The sequence below is a fragment of the Fringilla coelebs genome (genome assembly GCF_963513975.1).
Source record: "Fringilla coelebs genome assembly, chromosome: 2".
Taxonomy (NCBI): domain Eukaryota; kingdom Metazoa; phylum Chordata; class Aves; order Passeriformes; family Fringillidae; genus Fringilla; species Fringilla coelebs.
Window position 1 is genome coordinate 91,053,946 of NC_140029.1, and position 18,555 is coordinate 91,072,500.

Below are 18,555 nucleotides of genomic sequence, written 5' to 3' on the forward strand. Positions count from 1 at the left end.
CCTTCACAGCAGGCAAGATGATCTTTTCAAGTTACTCTACCAACATGATATTTTACTCGGTTACAATACCAGTACAATAGCAAGTCTTCCCAGGAAGTTTTACTCTCCATGAAATCTCCATACTAACCTCAGGGAAATCTCTCAGTACTTCAGACATTTCATTTCCTCGTTCTCCACAGCCTACATAAATGATGACATCACTGTTGGAGTACTTTGAAAGAGACTGTGAGATCACAGTCTTTCCACAACCAAATGCCCCAGGAATCGCTGTTGTACCCCCTTGTACACACCTGAGTAAAGAAAAAGGACTCTGATTTGCAAGGAACTAAAAAACAGCTCTTTCCCATCTTAGAATATATTTTCCACTAGAACTCCCTCATCAAAAGCAGAATGACAGGAGTCACATTCAATGTTCTTGGTGAGAAACACAGAGGTATTGCACTAAACAAAAAATCAAGTGATTAAACCATCCTTTTCTTCTCCTGTCCTTGAAGTATGTGACTTATGCTGATACAACAGCATGACTTTTGGGCTTGAGACATAGCAGCTTTCACAGCCAGAAGCAGCAATGGAATAGAAATGCTAAGAAAAGAAAAACTGTACTTAGCTGTGCCTTATAGAATAAGGAGCACAATATTTCAGGACCAAAATAACTGAATTTAGTGTCTTAGAAGTTAGCTGCTTAAATGAGCAGTTTGTTACAGTTCAGTGCAACAGTTTTCCTAAAAAAATCATTGGAAACTACACATCCTCAAGACCATGGAAAGATATCCTACTCATGCATTCAAATGAAGATAGCAAGCTTCAAAGTTCTAGCCTTTCTGCAGATGTGACGTGGTTATGTTAAATTTATGTATGTCCAGTTTTTTCTAGATTAATGCACTACAACAATTAAACTTCCTTTTTCCACCAGTGGGTTCACCTGCCAAATAAAAAATATTCAGCTGAACTTCTCGTATTTAAGATTATGCTGTGACACATGGAGAAAGTTTACCTTTAATAAAACTTATGCTCTAAGGTCCCCTGCCTCTGCTTCCCCCCAAGGGAGAGATTCCTTACACAGAAGAAATAAAAGGAAGTACTTACGGGAAGAGGGCATCCAGGACTCGTTGGCCAGTTAATAAAGGATGATTGGCTGGTAACTTCTCGGTGACAGGACGGACCTGGCGTACAGGCCACACCTGCACCATGGTGAACTTCTCCTTCACACCTTCAAACTCCAGCTCCAACACAACATCCTAACACAAAGACACGTGAAGTAAGCAAACAGCTGCACACTGGAGAAGCACATAAATTCTCATTTTAACTACTCTGCACAGGCCTTTGGTAACACCACAGAGCTCTTAGAACTGCAACATGCAATCATCACCTCCCGAGGGAAGGCTCTTTCCCATATTTACAAGGCCTCTGGGGGAAAACAGAGCAAGATCCACCATACATTAAAAATAGGCTTTTGAAGAGCAAGTGAATTTTACATATTCATAAGATATTGTAGATCCCCACAGAGGTCATCAAACATGGCACAGTGAAGTGCCATTGGGAAGCCATATACATAGAAAATAGCTGCACAAAATAATAACGCAACCCCTGCGGGCAGGGTAGCAGAAGTGATCATTAACTCAGACACCTTGTTGCATGAAACACTTTAGCTGCCCTCATGCAGAACAGAACCTTATAAAAGAGACATGGAATATACCAGCAACTGCTGTTTGGGAGACTTACTGAAGTGTCATAGTTTCCTGGAGGAGCAATGTATGTAACTGTACCCCTGTTCCGTGGGGGCAGCATGATTTTGTGTTTGATCAGGGAGTTTTCATTCACCACACCATAAATATCTCCACCAGTGATGTGGCTGCCAACCTAAAATCAGAATAGGTCTATTAGTCATAACTTTTAAAAAAGAACCTTGACAAACTGTAAAAAATACTACAGCTATTAAGTCTAGCGCTGTGATTACCCCTTTTAAAAATTCCTTGTTACAGCATGGTAGCTCATTTACATAACTCATTACTCCAACAGCATTGCTACCAACGCTACCTGTGCTCAAGTGCCTTTCAAGGCTCAGACAGGAGCAATTACTAACAGACAAAAGAAATTTTCCTCGTTTCTTTTTCACCTCTCAACCTAATGTGCTAAGAAGAGAAAGAATAGCATACGCTAACCTGCACGGCTGGAAAAAAGATGCTGCAGAGGGCTAAAGCCATGACATTTTCCAGCTCTAAGGCTACTTTCACCATTTGCAAAATGTGTGCTGCAGTCATTCTTTTTGCTCAGGTAGCACCTGCTCCTGCTAATGCTTACTGCAATTGCACAAGTTTCTCTATGGTTTGGTAAATACATCTAAACTCTGTAAATTTCTCATATGTAGCAGCAACACACCCTAAGTCATATCAAGTAAGTTTTGGTGATGCCCATCCAGTCTCATACATCACTACCACCTCCTAGCACTCCTTGCAAACTTCAATAAATGCAGCATTAACCACAGGTCCCAGCAGTCACAGCCTTGGCACACTGCTCCAGGCCTAAGCTCTGAGGATAGAGGAGCAAGAGGGGAACACAGGATTGTCAGAACCTACCCGCAGATTTTTGGAAGGTGTGAAGTCCCATTTGACATCTCGGCTCAAAGCTGACACGTTGACACCTCTAGGGATATAGATACTTTTGGTCAGAGTGCTGATGTCCGAGAGAGGTCTCTGGATACCATCAAAAATAGCTCCCATTATGCCAGGCCCAAGCTCCACTGACAGGGGCTTCCCAGTACGGAGCACAGGATCTCCTACAGAGACACCAGCTAAAAATTTGCTGAGGAAAAGTTCATCCAGAACAAGGGAAAGAAACCAGGCAGAAGTCATCAGGTTCACATCACACTCTCAAACTCCTTTTCTGACTTTAGGGTAATGCCATTCCTATGTTACACATCAGCATTTGAGAAGCATGTAGGCCTTATACTAAATTCTGCATTTGCTCAAACAGCAAAGTTTACCACCCTCTAGAGAGGCAAAGTAGTGGCAAATATTCTACTTTACAATCATTTGTTCAAGTCAACTGTTGTTGGCAACTAATGTCAGCTAATATGGATGAGTTCACTGGAGTACCAGGCAATGGGACAACAAAACATCACACATTTCTTACATCTTCAAATCTAGAAAACAGATTAGGCTGTTTAAGTCAGATAATATTATGAAATATGGAATTTTTCACTTCAGAATTTGTTTAGAAAGCACAACTGTTTTGATCTTCAGCCTTGCACAGCTAATTTTAAAAAGAGCTTGTCTAAGACCAGCACTATTGCCCTCCTCTCTTGTATCAAGTTGTCAGGTCTGTGCACAACCTAAGCTCCAAAGATGCACAATGGAGTTTTCTCTGCAAAGGGCTAGCAGCTTGGCAGAAGGGCCTGCAGGAATACAAAAGAAACCTCCAAAACTTACACAAACTCAATAAATTTAATACAAGTTGACTTCAGACAGGCCTATGACCAAGTTTCCTCTCAATGGGAGATTCAAAGTAAACTATACTCAAACTTGTTCCAGGTACTGATGGAAAGCTACTTGATACTGTAACAATGATGCCATCTAAAATAATAAATTATTAGGCAGAGACAGGACCTAGTCAGCAGTTTGCCAGCAAGCTCCTCAGAACCAAGGTTTGGGAGCCAGCACAGCTTTTTTCCTAGGCTCTACAAATACACACAGCCCCCTTGGGATGGGGAAAGAGGCCTGCCTTCAAGTTTTATGACTTCTTTTTTGACATTTTCTCATATATATGTATGTAATAAAAAATACATTTTAAGTTGCTTAGCTTTTAGAATATATGCTGCATCATAGCTGGACCAAGATATTGTAAGCTGCTGCAGAAGAAAAAGTGTAATCTATTATGCTTGGCAAAATACTCTGCCCAGAAGAAGGCATCCTGCCCACGTCACATTTTTTATTTAAGCATTATATAAGCACAGATGCTTATCAAAAGCAAAGATGCAAAAAATGTTGCTTAGGTTTGCCATTTATGGTTGACACTTGTCAACTGTCTCAACAAACAGGCATTAAAATGCACTTGAATTTTAAGATACACTTTGATTCCCAGTCAAAAAAAGTCTGTTTGCTACACAGCCACACCTCAATGTAAGATTCACCCCAAACCCATGAAAATTTACAAAAAACATGCAGAACAGATGTCCTGCCAGAACCCAAAGTATCTGGCAGTACAGAGGGAGCAGTGAAAAGGATACAAGTTTCCTCATACACCTGGACAGTTGCCAGATCCCCTTCCAGCCGGATGATCTCCCCCACCAGCTCACTGTGTCCCACTCGTACCAGCTCGTACATGGCAGCACCTGCCATGTTGCAGGCCGTGACCACTGCAAAAGACGGGCACATAGGTGAGTTATTTTTCTTGCAGCTCAGGAAATTTACTCATTATAAGTCTGTAAGAACTGCACAACATAAACCTGGTATTCCCCCATATCAAACACATACTCTTGACTTTACAAAAGGATGCCACAACTCCTGCTATTTCTAGTTTAAAAGTCCAAATAATAAGTTTTCCTACAGTTTTTGCTCTGTCCTTTATCCAGAAGAAGAGGACACTATGAGAATGCAGTAATTCACAGAAAAATTCAGGCCATCATTTCTCTTATCTGTCTTGACAGATTGCAAACGTTGAGGGTGTGAGATGCTGTAAACTTTGACAAACAAGTTCTATGGGCACTTCTCCCTTGCAGTGAGCTGGGCCACACTCTCATCTGACTAAATTAAAACACAGAAGAAAATGGCAAAACTCGCCTGATGCCTGGTAGTTACATAAACCTGCGGTTGGGGGCCAGCATTTTCAAGTCACTAAACTTCTGTTTACCTTGGTAGCATCTGGATGTTGACTCAAACATGGATAGATCAAGCCAAGGCACCTGCTTGCATCTAAAGTGATGCCTAGAAAGCTTTTAAAAAAATACTATTTTTTGTAGAAAAGTATTTTCTATCTTAGGGCACTTAACTTTCTACAGATGAAGATTGTTGTGCAGGGTGTTTCGGGCCTGAAACTTCCTGCTGATTTGAGTTAGATTTCAGCAGGTCATATACAGAGTCCTGGTTGCTTTAGAAAAAAATGTGTTATGTCTTGCATATTATGATCACAGTAATGCACACAAGAGTTACATATTTACACAAAAATATATTTTCCACTTCTTGGGAAAGAAAGCTGTGTCAGTTTAAAATTGTTTCTAAGTACCACCACTGCAGTTACAGAATTTGCAGTTAAAAAACTTGTGCCTATTTAGGTAGGGAATTTCTTATTCATCAAATACATTGCATTAACAAAAAAACTTGTTAATCTTCTGTTCTCACATTCCCATCCTTTCCTTCAGCTCTTGAAGAGAATGCAGGAGGGAACAGAAAAGCCAGTAGAGTCTGCATGTATTCAAAAGCTGCTCCTAGCAGAGCCTAAACTATTTCAGCTTATAAAGATGAAGGAGGAGTCCTCCTTCTCCCAGCTGCACTATCACCACATTCTATCACCTTCCCTGACTCTTGTGGCTCCTTGCTGAGCTCCCCCAGCCCATGGTGCAGTAAACAGAACAGCTTGACACTGACAGGGACTGAGGATATCAGAAAGCACAGGGAGAAACTTTCAGTGAGAACAGACTATTTATTTCATACCCTTTTAGCAAAGCTTAGCACACTGGGCCCTGCAGATTTTCACCCAAGAGGTTTTTTCTCATACCTTTTGTTATTATTATTGTTGTTCTTATTCAACTGCCTGCTTCTGCTCATTACATTTTTAAAAAAGGTTAATTAATAGTAACATCTTGTTAGCAGTTTTTTTAATAGTTTGTCAGACTCTAAGTCAGTAATTCTTCTTGAAGTCCCCCACCCAAAAAAAGATGAAAAGCACCACCCAGAGCTCTTTTATACTTCACTGCTTTCAAGTGAAGATTAAAAAGATCCTAGATAAAACAAAATTTATTACTTCCTTTACAAAGTAATACCTACCAGGTCCTGAGACTCCATAAACATAGCCAACAAAAGCCTCTCTGTCCTCATCACGGATTTTGGGGAGTTTGGAGAAGTCCATTTTGTCTGTTCAACTGAACAAAAGAAAAATAAGAGTCAGTCCTGAAGAATACACACACATGGTAAGTTCCTCCTCCTCCCTCTGCTCTCTTCTTATTTTCAGTTAAAAAGAACTCTGAACTCATAGCCTGAAGCACCTTAGCCTTAAGCACTTTTAACTCATTTTAAAGCTGTAAAAAGTTAAAAAATAACTGATTTAAACAAACAAAATATCTGAGATTCCTTATTGGAGAAACACAGGGATAGAACATCACCCCATAATATGCTCTACAGAATGCTACTGAATGAAAAGGATGCAGTGCAACAATGCCCTAACACTGTTTCACTGTTTTTAAGCTCGATAATAGGATATTTAAATGACAGTAAGTCTCTTTTGTATTCCCCATCTCATTACCCTCCTTCAAAATATGGAGTTTTCCATGATTCTGAGTGAGCAACAGAATGTTCTGGGTCTGCTTTACTGCCACCAGTCTCTAAAATGCAATGCTACAAATATTAATTGTGAAAATTCAATTTTTGCTATCTTAAGGTGCTGAATCACAGTATTTAGAGGAAGAAACACAGATTTTTCAGAAGCACCAGCACACAAACATGTGAATCCTATGTGTCTCACAGCTACATACTAAGCAGTCTTTGCTCTCAGTGAAACCCACGGAGCATTACAGAATTGTGCTGAATAATGGGCAAACCCCCCAACTTGCAACAGTTGAACAACAGGCTGTCATCTCTTGCCAGTAACTGTTTAACAAATCTAAACAACTGGCACTGGAAAAGCTGCTTTATCAAGAGACTTCCTCCATCCATGTTTGTCCTGTGGCTGGCAGCTGAGCTGTCCTGCTTCCGGTGCGGATCAGAGGATTTAATGGTTTTGCTTTGTGAGCCCTTATCATGCTGTGTGTTACCTTGGAAACTGATGGGTGTTAGAGAACTGGAAGGCCATACTCTTCCCATTTCCCCTGTACAGACACCCTTAGGACACAACACTGGTGAGAGGGGCACTATGGCAGCCCCAGCACAGAACGTTCCTCTGCTAATCAGCAGCAAGGCCTCTGGTTTGGTGACATGAACTGGGAGGCATCTGTTGACACTCAGACTCAAGTCTTTGAGAGAAACCTAATCTAACCCAGCATCTTCCACAAGGCAGCAAATACAAAGGCATACTCAGGCTTAAAAACCTGCCCTGTTTATAACAACCAAGATAACTACTCCATTGCCACCCTTTCCAGTACAATTAAAGGATATGTTTTTGCCTATTCTTTGGGAGCAGTGGCTGACTTCTGCTATTCTTGAAACCCTACAACTGCTTTCCAGCTTTTTAATACAACAATACAAGTCCTCTGCCCCTCAGCCTCTTTACTGATCTATAAGTTTCAAATTGGTGGCACTGCTCTTTAAGAAAAAGATCTGCCACGATTCCAAGCCCCTGTTCCTTCTGAAGGAATAGCTTCTCCCAGGCTCCATGTCTCTGTGGAGTGTACTGTCTATCATGGCTGCCACTGATTCATTCCACAGCAGCTGATCATGGCTCAGTCACCACCAGCTTGGAGCAGACCTGCTAATGGGTCTTGAGCCCAAAGGCTAAGCCAGATATCCATTAAATCCCTCTACCCTCCACAGCCATAGGTTATCTTTCACACTTCCTGGTGTTTAGACCCAGGAGACAATTTTAATTCCACTGCTTTTTTTCTCAAATGCCTCCTCTGACAAATGGCAGAGGGGAGGTCCTCGCAAAGCAATCTGCAGCTCCTGAGCAGCTGGTATGAGCTGGTTCTGATCTGACTAACACAACTACCTCATCTTTTTTGCTTTTAACAACTAAAACATGTTTGCTTTTAACAACTAAAACTCAAGGACAATTGCTGTTCATACTGAAAGAAGCAGTTGTTCTTATAAATTCAAATTAAACATTTACTTCAATATAACAATACAGAACAATGTCCAGTGTCATACTATCAACATCTCTAAAAGCACAGTAGAGAGTCAAACCACAGTCTCATAAATGAATTAGTGACACAGCTTGGCAATTAGGCAACGTCCCATATGAAAGAGTCAAATTACAAAGGCAAGGAAAAGTAGGAACACCGGGCCTGTTTCAATTTAAATTAACTTTTCTTCATAATCAAAACCTGCTTGAAGCGACTGTTTACCTTTTAGGGAGGCAAGTAATCTCAGAACAGCCATTCTGCAGTTAAATGGCAACATTCTGACAGCAAGCACCTGCCTCCCCTGTTCCTGTGGCTGCTCTGCTCCCTCTATCTTCCTACAGCCACCTTCCCAAATTACTGGCCAAGCCAAGTAGAAGAGCAGGGGATTCCTTCACTAGACCACCTAGCAACACACTGATAAACCCTGTCTTTACCATGATCTCTAGCATCTGCACCAACAGCTTTGAAACACATACCTATTAACTATTTCAAGTGTAGAAAATGTGAATTCCTTCTCACCTTTGTTTTACCTCTGCTACACCTCCAAAGTGCAGTCTACACAAAGCCAGTGTCCACCCAGCCAGGCTGACCTCTTTCTTAAGTGGCTACACATTTCTTAACACTGAATACAAATTAGGGGAAAAAAAAGCTGTTATTTATCTCTGCATCATTTTCTTGTGCCTGTGTACAAGCACTACAGACTCCAGATTTTCAATTTATATGGAAAAGTCCTTGAGGATTGAAATGCTACCTTCCCTTACCTTCCTACCTTGTTAGATGTTTTCATTGCCAGTACTCAAAGAAAATGAAATTTCCTAAAGCATATATGTACTCTAGGAGCCAGGAAGGCTGACCATTTTAGAAATCTACAGAGCCCCTGAGGCCTTTCAAAAGGCCTCTTGCCAACACAAGATATTAGGCACTATATGCAATTCCCTCCTACAAAAGTCCACTAGCACACCTACATAGGATATCAGCTTAATTTTAATTCCCTTATGAGTAAAGATGCTTCTTGCATCCTTTACAATTTATATCTTCCTTATCTAAAACAGTTCACCAATTGATTTCAAACATGCTCTTAAGCTCTGGCAGTCATATTCTGATTAAATAGTACCAGAAATCAAAGTATTGCTTGCAGCAGAACCTTCTCTGACTAAAAGGTGATTTATTACACTGATTTTAAAGTCCTGACTTTAAACAAGAAAGAGCCCATAACCTGAGCTTTCTATCTTGGTTTCTCCCCAGCACAGTAATCTCGTTACACAGTAGCCTAAAAAAATGTAACTGCCCTGCTCTCAAGGTTGGAGAAACCCGTTTTGCTTCACAGTTCCTGGGTTTTGCATCTAACATTTGATCAGATGCAGAATTTACATTACGAACTGCCTTAACATAAAGATTTTTTCCAAAATTCAGACTCCGGTGAGATTTTTAGGAGCCTTCTTTCAGAAAGGAAGAAAATCTAGGACAATTTTATCACATAAACACAGCTCCTTACCTTATTTTGCAGAAGCAGGGAGTACCAAAAACCCTCAGGCCCAATTCAAAAGCTAGAATTCAGCAGTGAAGCATCACCGCTTGTGAAATAATCGTCCTTCTAGTGTCCCTACACAGAGGGATGAGAAAGCTGCTGCAGAGGGGAACGAAATTTCTGACACACAGCAGAGGCACAACCACCTGACTTGATGAGTCATCAGTCTCTCTCGCTCTCTCTCCCACCAGCACCGAGGAATGCCGCAATAGCAATTCCAGCCGCCTCGAGCCCAGCTGAACTCCCATCTGTGCTCTCCCTACTGCACAGGGCCTAGCAGAAGAAATTAAAAGGCTTTGGCGTTTGCATTAAGGGCCTCCTACAAAGGTGGGAATTCAAATGTCCCGAATGGTGCATACAGCTACACAAATACCCTTGAAAGAGGTGCATGTTTTCTGCTGGGATCTGTTCACCTGCCAGCCCTCCAGTGTAATACAGCCATGTCAGTGCGTGCTGTGCCCTGGAAGAGCTTAACAGAACAACTGTTTAACAACAGACTGCACAGGGAGGCGCTGAGCACACTGCAATACTAATTGCTTGAGCACATTCAACAGTATTGATTGCCTCCAGGAGTCTTGTGGGGCTTTCTTATGCTCAGAAGCCCTTCCCCTGGCCAGCAGAAGCACTAAGGCAATTGCACAACATCCAGCACCTCAACAAAGCAGAGAGCTGCGCCACCCTGAGTGACAGCTGCTGGAATCTGTTTTCAGAGGTGGACAGGCACTGCCCTGTACGCTGAACAGAACACAGACAGCTGTGTGAGCCCTCCCTAAGAACCTGCATGAAGCTGAAGAGTTCCCTGCAGTCTTCACAACTTCTCAAGTCTATCTTTGCAAGTTCTAGGATTACCAACACTTCAAATTGCCACAAAAGCCTAGACACTAACCACAACTGTAGTGAAGACCACAGTATCAGTAATTTGGAAGCAGCAGCATTACATCAGTAAGTCATCAGTGGTAGGAATCAGTCTGCTGGAATAACTTTGAACTTGAAGGCCATAGATTTTAGTACATCTGAAACAGATTAATGTGGTTTGATTTCCAAGGGTAGAAAAATAAGAGTCAGAATATAAGCCTTTATGTTTGATATCCAGGGAAACTTAATAGGCCTAAACAGTAAAACATAGCTAAAGAGTTTTCCAAAGAAAATAATACCTCCTCCTCTTCTTCATAAAAACTTAGACATTACAGGATAGTAAAGATCACCACCCACACTGGACAATCAGCTTAGTGTCACATTGGAAAGATGCTTCAGATTCAAGGCTGCCAACATTTACTGTGTTCACCTGAGCAGACTCTGGCCCAGTGCATAAATCCCAGCGTCCAGCTGCATGAAGATCTGTTGCAAGGGCCTCATAAATAACCGGATAATCACTGCCACAGATTTCCTGTAACTAGGACAGTTTAAACTTCCCCTTCTAACAGACGATATCTTTAAGAGGAAGTATTAAAAAAAAATAAATACAGTGCCTGAATTACTAGACAAATGCAGGAGTCTGGCAGCATTTTCATATCTAGAATTTGGGATATTGTCCCACAAAAAACAACACGCCCAGAACTCTTAACACAGGTCACTGGGAAAGGAAGCCCAATAGTATTCTCAGGAAACCTGCTCCTGCACAGTATGCAGAGTTGTAATTTTACTACAAGACAGCAGGGGAAATTATTCCAGATTTCTCAGTCACCAAACAACTGAATTACTGAGGTTCAGGGCAATCATCTACTTCCAACCCCCAGCTCAGAGCAAGCTGATGTAGGCTGCTCAGGACCACATCCAAATGTGTTTTGATTACCTCAAAGGATGAAGCCACCACAACTCTCTGGGCAACCTGTTCCAGTGTTTAGACACCCCTACAGTAAAGTGTTTTCCTATGTTTAAAGGGAATTCCCTGTATTTCAGTTTGTGCCCATTGTGTCATGTTACTTCAGCAGGTACCACTGAGAAGAGTCTGGCTCCATCCTCCTTACTCCCTCCCATCAGGTGTTTATGTACTTTACAATAAGATTCTCAGAACCTTCTCTTCTTGAGGCTACATAATCCCAGTTCTCTCATCTGCTTTTCCTACCTCCAAATGCTTAACAGTCTTTGTGGCCCTTGTCTGCATGCACACCACTAAGCCATGTCTTTCTTCTACTGGAAAACCCAGAACCAGACACAGCACTCTAGATTTCTATCAAGTTTAACCGCCTCCCTGAACCTGTTGGCAGGATTCTTACAAACACAGCCCAGGATAGTGCTAACTGCCTTTGCCACAAGGGCACATTGCCAGCTGATGTCCAGCTTGGGGACCCCCAGTTCTTTTCAGCACTCACTCAGTCCTCAGCCTGTAGCAGGATATGTGGTTATTTTGCCTCAGGTGCGGGATTTGGCACATCTCTGTCAAACTTGATGGGATTCCTGTCAGCCAATTTTTCCAGTCCAGGTCCCTCTGTATGGCAGCACAACTCTCTGCTACAGCAAACACCTTCCAACCTGTCATCTGCACTCTAATGAGACCAGGCAGGAGTCACGTCCTGTGCTCAACACAACCATATGGCTCAGTCTTCTCATGACACAGACATTGTGAACAGCACCAACCTTCCTGCCACAAGCTCTGAGCTAGAAAGAATATTTCCTAAACTCAACAATATGGACATTTTCCCACTTAGTTATTCATTCATACAATTTCAGTTGTCACAGGGCAATTTGAGGCCACCTCTGCTCTAGATAAATCCAGAACCTGCATGAGTGATGCTCAGGTACATACTGTGGACCCATCTGCAACCCTACAATACCATTTATCTTTCACATAACTTGTTTCTTGGGCTCTTATAAGACCCCTCCTCTCACATGAGGCTTGTTTTGCTCAGCACATGTACATGTAAATTCATGTGAAAGAGAATTATGCTGCCACTATCATTGCAGCACATGATAGCTACAAAGTGAGACCATGCCACACTGAATTCATGAAGCTCCACCACCAGCTCCTACTGTCCTCTTCCTAAAACAGATGGGGACTTAGCTGTGGGCAGGCCAATACATACAAGTTTGATACTTCAAATAAACATTGTGCCTTGCAAACAAGCTAAAGATATAACAATATATTTATATTTGATATATACATACAACATAAAACATATATTCCTAAAGCAAGGGTGTGAAGTCTGTCCATGCAAGATGTACCACCACTACCAGCTGTAACTCATGCACCCAAGCTTTTATTCAGCAGCTTAGGAATTCCTTCAGTTAGCCCAGAACAATACTAGAACAAAGCTGTTAGAACATGACTAAGAAGTCAGCAGCTAAAATAGAACTAGAAAGAAAGGCTGGCAAGGTGTTCATTGCATAAGTACTTTGACCCACTGAAGATCTGATCAGCTCAGTAGATAAGCTGCCTTCAAACATCAAACGAAGCTATCATGCTATATCTAGAATTGATAAAGACCCTAGCTAAACTCCTGTTACTAGAGAAAACCACACTGTCCATGTGAAAAAATGTTCATCAACTGACTCACATGCTACAGTTTTCCATAATAGGGTTTTCTATACCAATTTTTTCCTCTCAGCTGAGGTTTCTCCAGAGGAGGAAATTGATGAGCCTCTCCTTAGTTCTCACTTGCTACACTGCTTCACAATTTTATTGCTGTGAAAAATTTGACATTCCTTGCAGCCCGCTACACATTCTGCCCTTTGGCTTGATAGACTTTCACACAAAAGAAAGATCTAACACAACTGAAATCCAAACCATGCTACAGAACACTAATACAAAATTCATTTCTGTGTTCTACAGTGACCTTCTTTTCTTATCCCGATCCTGTCATCTAGCTGCTAGGGCTGAAAAGTTCTGCAGCCATCTGCTCAGTGCAATGCTCAGTCATTTTCTCTGGATGAAGAGTTTTCATTAACCCCACTAATGTTACTGCTAAACTAAAATCTACCCTAGCTTTTATTAAGTAAAAGTCCCTCAACTTCCAGGTGTATTTGGCACTGTTACTTGAAATACTTTTTGCTGCTCTAACCTTTAAGATTACAAACATTAAAATGAAATGAATACATAGCTGTAAGCAACTATAACAGCAAACTTTACTACAGTTCAGCAGAGTGACTTCTGAAGAGTTGAAAATCTTACATCAACAGACAAAAGGCGTGCAATTTGACAATTTTAAGTCAGGCTCAGTTTTACACACAGAATCACATGAGTTGTTTGGGCTAATTAAAATACATTGTCTCCTCTCTAAGCCTCACTACTGCCTAACCCTTTTCCCCAAGTGTAATGGCTAAAATACTGAGCATGAGTTCGGAATAAGCATTTCATTATTACCCCTAAGTTTCAGATTACCTTTAAAGTTAGGATATTAAGGAATCTTCAGTTTATTATGCAAGGTATTTGATAGCTAGCTTGAAGAGCTGAACCAGGAGTGAGTCTGCATGAAAGTCTTTGAGAAAGATCCAACATCCCTAGCAGATAGAAGTACTCTTTTATAGCACCTTTGGTATAATGAAACACCCGGTTGGAATCACAGCACACCTACTGGCACTGGATTCCAGTAAAAGAAAATTAAGTTGAGGCTGACTTTTCCTGTAATGAAAACTGCATCTTTGTTTTAAAGCAAGCTAAGCTACATTTGGAAATCTTATGTTCAAATAAAATAATACCTGAAATATTTACAGCTTCTTTAGAACAGCCAGAGGCCTTCTAACATATTAGATTTTACCATTGTTTAAACTACATATTGTGGTGGTTGTTTGAATATCTACCAGCTCATGCAAATTTATCCCATGATAATAAGACCTTTAAAATTTTAAGGATCTATAGGCAAGTCACATAATAGAATTGCTTATTTAGCCATCTTTACCAATGTAGTCTGCAGTCAGTCTGAAACACCATCTTAGGGTTTTTCAGAAGAGCTGCTTTTTAAGGTCTTGCTTTCAGAGTGGGAAATAAAGTAATGATACAGTGTAGCAAGAACAAGGGCCAAACATTTGCCCCACTAACTGAAATTCAGGGAAGATGCAGCTTCTTTGCTTGGATATTAAAAAACTGTCAAGTCATTCTTCAGGCTCTTACACCAAATTTGCATACCTGAAAGCTTTTGTCCAGCTATAATAAGTTATTCCCATAAAGGCATAGCTGTCTCTCTATGAAGTCCATGGCTTTTCCCATATCCTTTCTGTATCTCCTCACACCCAACCATCCCAACCACAACAGGCCTGCTCTTCATGCTTAGGGCACAGAACACAGATCAGCACCACAGACATCTAAACGACCTCTCTTTTACATGAACCACCACAAACCACTTCAGTAAGCAAGCACAGCTTACAGCAGCCTAAAGATGGGACACAGCACCTTCACAGCACACATTCTGGCATTTTTCAGGGCATGCTGTCTGGCAGAAACACAGCTGGGCAGACTGGTCAGCTGAAACTCACCAGAGCACCAACATTTCAACTTGGCTATGAGAATCCTTACAACTCGAGCACTCTTCAATTGCTTAGGAAGGACAAAGGTAAGGCTTTTATATTACAGAGACCCTCTGGAACACCGAGTCTCTCAAGCATTTGTATCTGCAATGGGTCTATTTCCAGTAGGCTTTTTAGCTCATTTATCTGTTCAGCACATTGAGTCTGGGTTAACTGGGGCAGCTTCCCATACTAGTTTTGGTCCTTGCTGATTACTTTTGATTTGAACATAACAGACTTCCCAAAATGTAAATAATGACAAAATTAAAAGACAGGCCATTGTCAGACAAATTATTTCTGAACAGAGTGAGCAGTGACACCAAATTTTACACAAGCTCAGAGGAGTAGTCAAGCTGATGAAGCAAGCAAATAAATTCACAGCTAAAACTGGTCTCTATCTGCCATTTGGTTAAGTGGTAGTAACAAGGTCTGTTAGACTTTCAGGATTTATCGATATACATCTTACTGGTTTTCACAGTAAATGTATCATTTCGGTAAAGCCAGGCCTTGGAAGGCAAAGTCTGTCAGAACAGCCATATCACGTATGGACATCTAAAAAGCTGGCAGCAAATGGTCAATATTTCTGAGACATGGGAGTGTTGAACTTGAGAGCTTGACAAACACAGGAGAAGTAAATACTTGCATGAAATAAAGTAACCAAACAAAAAATATTTACGAGTGCAGAACTTAATGCCTTGAGAGATGACCAAATCCAAGAATTTGGTAGAAGCTTAGCGGTCCACTCCCAAAGGGAAGAATGGAGTGAGCACATCAAAGACAAGCAAAAAGCTTTTTATACCATAAAAGAAGATCCAGTCAAAACTGGTTCAGCCTGTTGGACATTTAGGTGATTATTGGCTTATTCTGTACAGGAAAAAAAAAAGGTTAAAAAGTTTAAATTCCTTCTGCTTCATCTGCTTGAGTAGGACCCTGTCTCTCTCTACCCAGCTGGAAGGCTAAAGGAGTCACATGTTTTAAGATGTCCAGTAAGAATGAATGAGTGTGATATTCCAGTTGAGTACATGATCTGTTTTCATTGGCAAAATTCCAGCCTAAAAAAAAAAAATCACATGGATACCATTGTTCAACAATGCCTCAATATTTCCCAGTCAGAAATCCCCCACTTTTTAACCAATGAAACAAGCATGGAGAAAAGACTATATTTCAGGCAATGTAGGGTTGTTGCATGGTTTGTGTTTTGTAGGGTTTCCTTAAAAAGACAGAAAAAAAAAAAAAAGAGGGATTACTACTCGGTCAGCAGTAGCATTCAACATTTTATGGTCAACATCAAGTAACCAAAGACCCCAACTAGGATATCCTGTAATCCTTTTTCTAGAGGAGTAATTAGGAATGCAGCCATAGCTCACAAGCATGCAATTAAAAAGCACCAGGGAAACCCATCAGTAGGAACTTTCAGGGCTTGAGAACACAAAACCAAACCATTATGGCATCAAAACACAATGCACAGTGCCTCTAAAAGGGGTATCATTCAGGGGAATCAGCTGGTAACCTGCTGGACTACAGCAGCTTTGGATGACAATGTGTAACACCAGCACCCAGGCAAATCTGGAAGATAAATGCATTAAGTCATCCTGGAAAAAATTTTGACAACAGAAGGACACTTAAGGCCCACAGACCTTGTAAATGAGGGTCAATGAGGCATAAAACTGTTAATATATACTTAGACCTAAACAAAAGCTAAATTTAACCTAATGCTCTATACAAATGAAGCAACACTAATCACTCATGGCTCAACCCTATTACCAGTACCTGCAGAAACTAATTCTTGATTTGGAAAATGACAAGGCAGCATTTACAGGAAACAGAGATCTTGTGTTACTATTGCAACACAAGACTGCAACCCCCCCTTTGAACAGTCAGCTGATGCCAGCAGCCATTTTCCACTGTTGTCTTAATTTCTTCTTCCCTGTTCTCTCAAGCTGATGTCCATGGTGATTTAGTATTTCTGAATGTCAGACTTCACCACCTGATCACAAAATTAAGATTAATTTTTCCCCCAAATAAAGAATAAAGCTTTCCCAGAGGACTTTGCATTACAGACTGACAGGCACAGCAAAAATAATCTGCAGTATTTTTAGTAATTCAGAGACCTGTAAATTCTGATATCACTTCACATATTCTTATATAGAAAATAATAACATGTAGATATGAATACATATTTATATTTGCTGGTCATTGAAAGGGTCATTGAAAGTGCCACACAGAGAAGCCAAACACTCAGCTGCTGGAAATCTGCACAGTGCAGAAATACAGCACAAATACACCACAACTCACAACATACTGGAGATCTGCCTCAGTTACCCAAACTTCCACTTGCAAATGCCAGTTTGTATTTGGCATGTTCTTGCTAATAAATCACTTCATGCAGTCTGTCAGCTGATTTTCCTACTTTTCTATCCCCTCTCCACTTCTGCAAGCAGAATTAGCATTTGAAATACCATGCTAGATCAAATAGCCAGTGTACTTTGCTGAAGTATTGCATTACAATGAATAAAACGATCACCAAATTGCTTTTATGCCCAACAGGAGTGCCAATTCTCTGAGGGAAGACAGTAAAATCTTAGGAAGAAAGGCTTTACTTTCTTCCTAAGAAAGTAAATCAACTTTGGGCAGCTGCATGGAATGAATGGATCTTGACACATATGGGCCACATATTCCAACGTCACAGCTACCTGTAACACGAACAAAATCATCCAGAACCCAGTCATGCAAGACTTCTCTCTTGCCTCTAAGTGAATGCCAAGGGTGATGTTTGTAACACCTGATCTAAGGCAGAATTTTGTCACTGGCTACAGGAATAGGAGGCATATTTGATGTGCCACCAGGATATTCAACTGCATAAGAGCAGGGGGGCTCTTGAGCCGCGGACGGGCTGCAGTGCCCGCAGTAACATTCCTCCTCCAGAGCCGCGCTGCTCGCTCTCTGCTGGGCTGCGGTCAAGGCACCGAGACACTCAGATCCACCCACTCAAGATGGTGGGATGACCTGGCACTGGAACCCAGCCGCTATCACCCCGCTCCCTTTCTGTAAGGAATTTGGGCATAACCCTGAAGCATCTCACTGCGCGCCTTCGAGGAGCGCTCAGCAGGTTTTCCATTCAGGGGCCGCTTCGCTTTCCAGGTCCCTGCTCCCGGCGAAGCGCGGCGGGGAAGCGCATGGCCGCCTCCCGGGGGCTGTCCTGCCGGGACACGGCTCCCTGAAGGTCGGCTGCCCAGGGCCCCGGCGACACCCGCTCCGCAGAGCCGGGGCCGCGCTCCCTCTGAGACCGGCTCCGCGGGGAGACCGCGTCCTTCCCGACCAGGGTCTGAGCAGGGCGCGGAGCGGCGAGAGCCGACCCCCCTCTGCCCCGCCTTCACCGCAAAGGAGGGCGACCCCCGGCGAACATCGGTAGCGACGGAGGCAGCGGTGCGGGGCAGGGGGCGCGGGGGCCGAGCGTCTCACCTGGGCCGGCCCGGCGCGCCCGAATCCGCCCGAGTCGCTCCGGCGGCGGCGGCAAAGGAGGCGCTGGATCAGCTGACGCCGGGCCCCGCGCGCATGCGCCGCGCCGCAAACCGGAAGCGCCGGGCGCGAGCCGTGCCCG

The 18,555-nt window shown here is 42.2% G+C and overlaps 1 protein-coding gene across 1 annotated transcript in view; it reads right to left on the reverse strand.

The window, feature by feature from the left end:
• ATP6V1A (ATPase H+ transporting V1 subunit A) overlaps nt 1–18,519 on the reverse strand; it is a 30,304-nt gene extending 11,785 nt beyond the window's left edge. The window contains exons 1-7 of the mRNA XM_084224027.1: nt 18,417–18,519; nt 5,982–6,076; nt 4,226–4,354; nt 2,577–2,791; nt 1,723–1,860; nt 1,087–1,238; nt 128–290 (exon numbers count right to left, since the gene is read on the reverse strand). Of these exons, the coding sequence (XP_084080153.1) occupies nt 128–290; nt 1,087–1,238; nt 1,723–1,860; nt 2,577–2,791; nt 4,226–4,354; nt 5,982–6,063 (879 nt within the window). The 5' untranslated portion in view covers nt 6,064–6,076; nt 18,417–18,519. The remainder of the gene's footprint in view (nt 1–127; nt 291–1,086; nt 1,239–1,722; nt 1,861–2,576; nt 2,792–4,225; nt 4,355–5,981; nt 6,077–18,416) is intronic.
• Nucleotides 18,520–18,555: the final 36 nt, after the last annotated feature.